General features: G+C 51.7%; 1 protein-coding gene across 1 annotated transcript; it reads left to right on the top strand.

The window, feature by feature from the left end:
• Positions 1-4,844: 4,844 nt before the first annotated feature.
• On the top strand, positions 4,845-6,530 carry LOC148685689 (endogenous retrovirus group 3 member 1 Env polyprotein-like; the record flags this gene model as incomplete). The annotated part of the gene is made up of 1 exon (XM_088670724.1): positions 4,845-6,530. A coding segment is annotated over one exon (813 nt), but the record flags the coding sequence as incomplete, so codon positions are not given.
• Between the last annotated feature and the right edge of the window lie 1,391 nt (positions 6,531-7,921).

Below are 7,921 nucleotides of genomic sequence, written 5' to 3'. Positions count from 1 at the left end.
GGTGGCTCTCTAAAACCTGAAACGTGGCGGAAGATTGGTAACTTTCTTCATACCTCCCCACGCGCGCCGCCCAAGATTCTTAGTGCATGGAAACTGGTCTTTGAATGCCTTTTAGCCCATGACCAGTCCCTCATGAAACCCCTCTTAGATCCCCCTCCATACAATTCTTCTGTCCGGGTGGTTTCTCCCTCTGATTCTTTTGCTTTAGATACTGTTTCTCCACCCCCCCTCTGCTCCGCTGCATGTCCCCATCACCCCCAATCAACCCCCAATGCTTACCGCCCCATTGCAGGTCCCATTGCCGACTCCCCTGACCCCGGAACCGGTCTCCGTACAGGATTCAGCCCTGGCTATTCCAGCCGGTACTACACGTACCACACGGGCTGAGGGACCGCAAAAAATCGGTCACATCCACCGCGCCCTTCTCCAGGGCGCCCAGAGCGGCGCCCTAACCCCTGAGGACCTCTCCCAACTTGCCGCGTTCCCCCTCGCACATATCGAAGATGACACTCCATCTTGGGTACCTATACCCCTAGACCTCCTTAAGGAAGCCAAGTCTGCCTGTACTAAGTACGGCGTCACAAGCCCGTTTACGCAGGGGCTTTTTGCTACCCTGGCCAATTCCTACTTCCTCATGCCACAAGACTGGAAAGATTTGGCGCGCATGTGCCTCACACCCACTCAATATGTGGTCTGGGATCAACATTACCGTCTTGCTGCACAGGATTTGGCCAGACGCCTTGATCTGCCCGATGTCACTGCCGCGCAAATTTATGGGGAGGGCCCGTATTCTACTGTAACTCAGCAGATTCGGATACCTCAGGCTCGTATTACCCACTCCAACACCGCCGCCTTGCAGGCATTTAAAAAGGTTGAAGACGCAGGCAAAGCTACTGAGTCTTTCTCAAAAATTGTTCAGGGCCCCACAGAACCTTATGCCTCCTTTATTGATCGCCTTCAGCAGTCTGTTCAGCGCCAAGTCTCTAACACTGAGGCTCAGACTGAGCTGCTGACGCGCCTGGCGTATGAAAATGCCAACAGAGACTGCCAGCGCCTTCTTCAACCCCTTCTTGCAAATTCTGCTTCCACCATTGCTGACTACCTGAATGCCTGCCGTATTGTGGGCACTCAGACCTTCAGCATGGAAGCACTTGCTGCCGCCATCTCTCAAGGCAATAAACCCTCAGGTACCTGCTTCAATTGCGGGAAGCCCGGCCATTTTAAAGCGCAATGCCGGGCCCCTGGTGGGGGTTCCGCTCGCCCAAACCCCCGCGATCAGTCTGCAAAACCCAAAACTGTCTGCCCAAAGTGCAAGAAGGGTTTTCATTGGGCCAATCAGTGCCGCTCTGTCCCTGCTACGGCTCAGTCCTCCCCGGCGGGAAACTGATTCAGGGGCCCACAGCTAGCCCCGCCCCAAAGGCTGCCACCTTCTCTTCCCTCTCATCGCCGCCGGCACCCCTGGAGGTCGTTGCGGCTGAAAATCTTGAGCTGCCTTTCCCCCACGCACCTTTCGCCCTAAAAGCCTGCCTCTCTTCCCATTGTCCACTTCCTTTTCAGGCCCTCCTCCTCCCCCATCCTGCTGCGGAAAGCAAAGGCATCCATGTGCTCCCCGGCCTCCTTGATGTCCAGGATGCTCTCAATTTTCCTTTGCAGCTCCTATGCGATCTTCCTTGCTCAGTTACTCTCTCTCAACCCGTTGCCCGATTGCTCCCATTGCCCCAGGATGATGCCTCCCTCTCTCCGGATTTGCTAGCTCTCTCCAAACCTATTACCCCAACGCGCCCTATCCTAGAGGTGGTACTAAATGGCCACCACTTCTCTGGTCTTCTAGATTCCGGTGCGGATGTCTCTGTCATCCGGGAAGCTGAATGGCCTTCCGCCTGGGAAACTGAGTCATCTCCGGCCGTCCGAGGCGTAGGCGGATTCCAAGCCGCCGCAATCAGCAAAAATTGGCTTTCTGCAACCATTTCTCAATCGCCAACCATTGCCCATATCCGCCCTGTCATTCTCCCCCTGCATATTAATTTGTGGGGCCGCGATTTGTTATCCCAGTTCAGTGCGCGCCTGCACCTTGAGTGATTATGGTGGAACCCCCCCACCCCTTTTCTTTGAAATTGTCTTTAAAATCCCAGGATCCAATCTGGATTGACCAATGGCCCCTCCCCTCTGAGAAATTGTCTGCCCTCACCTCCTTGGTGGAGGAGCAGCTGGCTCTGAAGCACATTGAATCGAGCCTTAGCCCTTACAATACCCCCGTCTTCGTCATTCGCAAGAAAAACGGGAAATGGCGCCTCCTTCAGGATTTGAGGTGCATAAATTCCCTCCTGCAGCCCATGGGGGCGCTACAGTGTGGCCTACCGAACCCCAATCTTATCCCTGCCTCATATGACATGATGGTGGTGGACCTTAAGGATTGCTTCTTTACAATCCCCCTTCATCCAGAGGACAGGCAACTTTTTGCGTTCACCATCCCTGTCCTCAATAACAGCCAGCCTACCCGCCGTTTCCAGTGGCGGGTCCTTCCGCAGGGGATGGTTAATAGTCCCTCTATGTGCCAATATTTTGTTGATAAAGCCCTTGCACCCTTCCGCAAGGCCCACCCCTCATGGCTGGTCTATCATTATATGGATGACATCCTGGCCGCTGCGCCAGGGCCCCCTGGAACAGTCCGTCGTGCTCTACCTGAACTCTCAAACATCCTCCATCAGGCAGGCCTCGTTATCGCCCCAGAAAAAGTGCAGTTTTCGCCTCCATTTTCTTACCTGGGACATAAAGTCCTTGCATGAGCGGCCATCCCTTCTTTTCCCCGCTTCTCTTTCGGACCCACCATCACCCTTGTTCGCCTCCAACAGTATCTGGGCTCTGTTAATTGGGTTCGTCCTTTCCTTGGATTGTCCACATCGACCTTAACTCCCCTTTTTGAGGCTTTGCGTGGCGGCCACAAACCCTCTGATCCGATCACGCTCACTTCGGCCCAATGGCAGGTCATCCATCTGATTGAAGAGGCCCTGCAGACCAGGTGGGTGGACCGGGCCGTTTCTAACGTCTCCATCTCTCTGGTGCTCTTGAATACCCCCTCCTTGCCCACGGCCGCCCTCATTCAATCTCCCTCCTCTAATTCGGTGCGGATCCTAGAATGGTTGCACCTCCCTCATACCCCCCGCGCTACCATCAACCCCAAACCCTCTCAATTTGCCCAACTTTGCGCCAAGGGCCGCCTCCGTGCGAAAGCGCTCATTGGTTGCGAACCAGAAACCCTCTTTGTGCCTTGCTCTCTGACCATCTGGGACACATTTTTTATTAATTGTGAGGCCCTGCAGGCTGCTCTTGCCGACTGGCCTGGCAGGGTGAGTTGTCATCCTCCCTCTGATCCTCGCTTTCAACTTTTACGCAACGTTCCCCTCTCATGGGGCCCCCCAATTGCCCAGGGCCCGATCCCCGATGCCCTCACATTGTTCGCAGATGGCAGTAAGACGTATGGCTCCTGCGTCTGGTATGCCGATTCTAAATGGCACACCCTAATTACACCACCCCAGCGCTCCGCCCAACGCGCGGAGCTTGCTGCCGCTCTCCTTGCCTTCCAGCGGTTCCCAAAGCAACCCATCAATCTTATCTTGGATAGTTTGTATGTTACTCAGATCCTGCTTACCATCTATGCTGCCTACCTTTCCCCCTCAATTGAGCCTGATCTTCTGTCCCTCTTCATTGCCCTCCAACAGGCTATAATGAGCCGTCCTGTTCCCTTTTTTGCTGCGCATATCAGAAGCCATCAGCCCTTTCTGGGCCCACTGCAGGAGGGCAATGACCGCACAGATCATGCTGCAGCTCAGGGCCCTTCCCTGTTCCCACTGCATGCCATGACTCCGTGGGAAAGCCATTCCTTCTATCACCAGAACAAAAAGGCCCTCATGAAGGAGTTCGCCATCACAGGGGCAGAGGCAGCGGCTATTATTCAACAGTGCCCCACTTGCAGCCGCCAAGCTGCCTCCGTCCCCATTGGGGTGAACCCGAAGGGCACATCTGCCTGTCAAATTTGGCAGATGGATGTTACCCAATACCCACCCTTCTCCCCTTGGAAATTTCTCCATGTCTCAGCTGATACCTTCTCTGGTTTTATTGTTGCCTCCCCCCAGCGAGGTGAGGCTGTAAAACATGTTATCAATCATTGCATTCGCTCTTTTTCGGTCCTCGGCCGCCCAAAAGAACTGAAGACCGATAATGGCCCTGCTTATGCTAGCTCGGCCTTTGCACAATTTTGTCATCAATGGAATTTAATCCATAAATTTGGCATTCCATACAATTCTCAAGGGCAGGCCGTTGTGGAACGTGCTAATCGCACCCTCAAAACGGCCCTCGATCGCCTTGAGCCCCATAAGGGCGCCCCTACCCTTCCAGAATTCCAAAATCGGCTCAACCTGTGCCTGTTCACTTTGAACTTTTTGAATCTCACGGGTTCGCCCCCGACCTCTGCGGCCACCCGTCATTTTTCTACTTCCCCAGCAGCCCGCCCTGTCAAACCGTTGGTTCTCTTCCGCCATCTACCGGATCCGACGTGGAAAGGTCCTGGGGAACTCATCACGCACGCCAGAGGTTATGCCGCCGTCCAGTTCCAAGATGAAGTCATCTGGGTTCCTGCTCGGGCCGTCCAGCCCTATCATCCCCCACCTTCCCCTTCTCCTCCTTCTCCTTCTACCCCTCCCCCCTCTTGATTCCTCTGCAGGTGCCGATGATTGTCATCAGTGCATCACTAAGGCACGGAAAGGGGGAGCAGTCACCTCAACGCTGGTCTACCATACTCAGCAACCCCACGCTTGTCGCCCCCTACATCGCACCTGTCTGCATAATTCCACCATAAGTACCTGTGTGCCGCTAATTCACAGTGGCAATATGGCTCCCCCGAGGCCTGGCTCCCTTGTGCTGGCGCCACCCGCTGCAGCGGCTGGCAGTGTGTTTGCGATTATACGGGGGGTGGCTACACTGGCTGCCCCTATGTTACTTCCTTTCGCCGGGACCGCGCCAATATTGTCTCCCTGACTTTCAGTCGCAACCATCCTGCAGTTGCCAGCTATGGGTTCGGCATCGACGGCCCCGGCTCCGACCCCATCACATACATTACTGTCACAATCTCCGAACTGTTCGAAGGCTCCCAGCACTCATCTCACTGGTCCGTTTATGACTCTGTGGAACAATTGTCCTCCAACCCATTGCAGCTTAGCCAAAAGGCTACTAATTTGTTTTTGGAACTGGCGGAGGACATTGCAAAAGAACTCAGCATTAAAAGTTGTTTTGTATGTGGGGGGACCAACATGGGTGAGCAGTGGCCATGGGAGGCTCTTGAAGCCTCCCCAGAGACCTTCAACAATATGTCCATAGCGGGTAACATTACAGCCCGCACATCCAATCAGGACTTGATTTGGTCCCTCACCCCAAATCTGGTCGGTCATAATTGCTTCACCCGCAATGGCTCAACCCCTGTTGGTGACCTCATTTGTTTAGGCATATGGGACGATACTTATACCTCATGGACCTCCCCCGGTAATTTGAGTGCCCCTCCCCATTACAATGTGTCCCTTTTCCCCTTCCTAAATTCCTCTGCCTCCATCCCCTGGAAAATTCAATCTTACCAACTGTTGTCTCCAAATCAATCCAGTTGGTAAGGTGGTACAGACACTCACTACAGAGCTTCGCCAATTGACACACAACCCAGACCAAGTTTGGAAAGGGTTTAGTTTGCATGATGTTTTTGGATCCTGGTTCCCAAAGCTCCCAGGGTTACAGGCCATTGTGGCCCTCACTGGTTTTATAGCCATTGGATGTATTTTGCTTCCCTGTGTGTTACCTATTCTAATGAGAACCATTACCAATAGCCTGTCAGTAATTGCAGAACGCAAAGCAGCTGCCCAAGTTATGCTTCTCCTTGCCCAGCAACACATTACCCCCATCGCTCCACCTCCCTCCCCAGTGGGGGACCTTCTGGCTCTCGATCCATGGGAAGGTACCTCTCAGACCAGATCTCTTAGCCTTGAAAAAACAAAAACAGTGGACATGTGGGAATAATGCAGCCACATCCTAAAGCCATGAAATGGTGCTTCTGCGCTCCACTCTCCAAGTGGTATGCAGGCACCATGGCAAGATCGGCTAGGCATAACGAGCCGGATGTAGAGTCTGTACTTCTCCCCATACCACAAGATAGATGGTCCTAGGAAGCCAAGCCAGCCATGAGGAACATCTCACATACATCACAAGTTATCCATTCCTCAGGTCATGCCAGTCCTGGGAACGTTTTCATCCATCTTTAATTATTCATTCCCCAGGAGCTCAAACTTCCCATGGGAAACATGCATACTATGGAGAACAATAGGGTCTGAGCATATATGGGCATAAGAGTGTTCTGCTGATATTATTGGCTATTGCTATATAGTTGTATTGTAATGATTGGTTTATGGCTATTGCATATGCATTTATTATATCTAATAAATATGTGGTCACGAGAGAGCTCGGGGCTCTCGTCCCACGGTTGGTTGATTCTATCAGTTGTCTGTCTTCCTTCACGAGAGCCCACCACTTGTAATAAGCCTCGGTGCTATACCCTTTGCTGCTACATCTGGCTGTTAGCAGCTGGCTGTTACTTTGTAACAAGCCTTGCTGCTACCCTCCAAGCTGCTAGGACCCCTGGCTGTTACAATTTCTGAAGTCTCTGTTGATCATGTTACTTATTGCCATTAATCATGTCCAAGTCTGCTTCTGATTAACTTAACAGTAGCCAAGGGAAGAGTAGAGGAGGAGATGAGATCTGTGGCTGATGAGTGACAATGTAAAAATACACCAAGGGTAGGTGCTCACCAGATTCAAATGCATGACTCATCTGGCTGACACTAATGGGATCTCAGGTGGCCAAGTCATTTCACAGCATTTGGGGAAAGCACATTTCACTTTAAAGGCATCAAGGGGAAATGGAAGGCCCTAAATATTCAGAAGTATATTCTTTGGCGATTTTTCAAATGTTCTTTATAGCCTGCCCTACCTCAAGGGCTTAAAGGGGGGGGGGGACTAGAGAATGTGGGACTTGCCACATTAAAGTTGTCAAACCACAGAACAGCAGGTGCAATCAGCCAGTCTGTCTCAAATACTTTGTGGAAGAACCATCTTTCTTCATAAAAATGGCAAAGGACAAGCAGCAGGACCAGGAGGCCTCATTCCATAACTGGTGCTGTGACCAAGAAGTCATTTCCCCATATCTCCACCCTGTTATCAGAGAGTGAGAATACAGAGAAGAACCTCTGGTGGAGATCTGGGTCAGGGATAGAGTAGTCCTTCAGGTGTTGGACTTTTCAGCTATTATAATCCCTGACTATTGGGCATGCTGGCTGGGGCTGACCAAAATGTAGAAGGCCACAGGCTTCCCATCCCTGTTCTTACTGGTCAGGTATATACATATGCATGGACAGAACTTTCCCCCCAGCCAGAACCCACTGGAACTCAGTTCCGGCACTTCTCAGCTGGGCACTATTGTCATTATAAGAGAACAAGGGAGGTGTTCATGGTGAGTTCCAGCACCTCTTTTTCTAGAAAAATAGCACTGCATATGGAAATGGTCTTTAAGAGATCTCTGTCCCAGAGGGTGGTATTCAGTTAGGTTTTAATGACTGGGATTAATATACTAGACAAAGTTAAGAGTTGACCCATTGAAATTAATGAATCTTATTAGTTTAAGTACACTAATCTCAAAGTACAATAGCACAGTAATGTGTTACCTTTATTTTGCCACAGTGAAAACTCTGGCAACTGCATTCTGGGTGAGCTGAGGTTTCTGATTTGTTTCTTCTTTTGGCTAAGACATGGCCAAAAGTGTGAGCAGATCTGTCTTGTCTGGGGCAAGCTGTTGGTGGTGGACCAGCCTTACAGTCTACCGAAGCCACTG

The sequence above is a fragment of the Zootoca vivipara genome, chromosome 5 (assembly GCF_965207765.1).
Source record: "Zootoca vivipara chromosome 5, rZooViv2.hap1.1, whole genome shotgun sequence".
Taxonomy (NCBI): Eukaryota; Metazoa; Chordata; class Lepidosauria; order Squamata; family Lacertidae; genus Zootoca; species Zootoca vivipara.
Note: the sequence above shows the minus strand (reverse complement) of the source record. Positions and strands in the feature narration are given on the sequence as shown.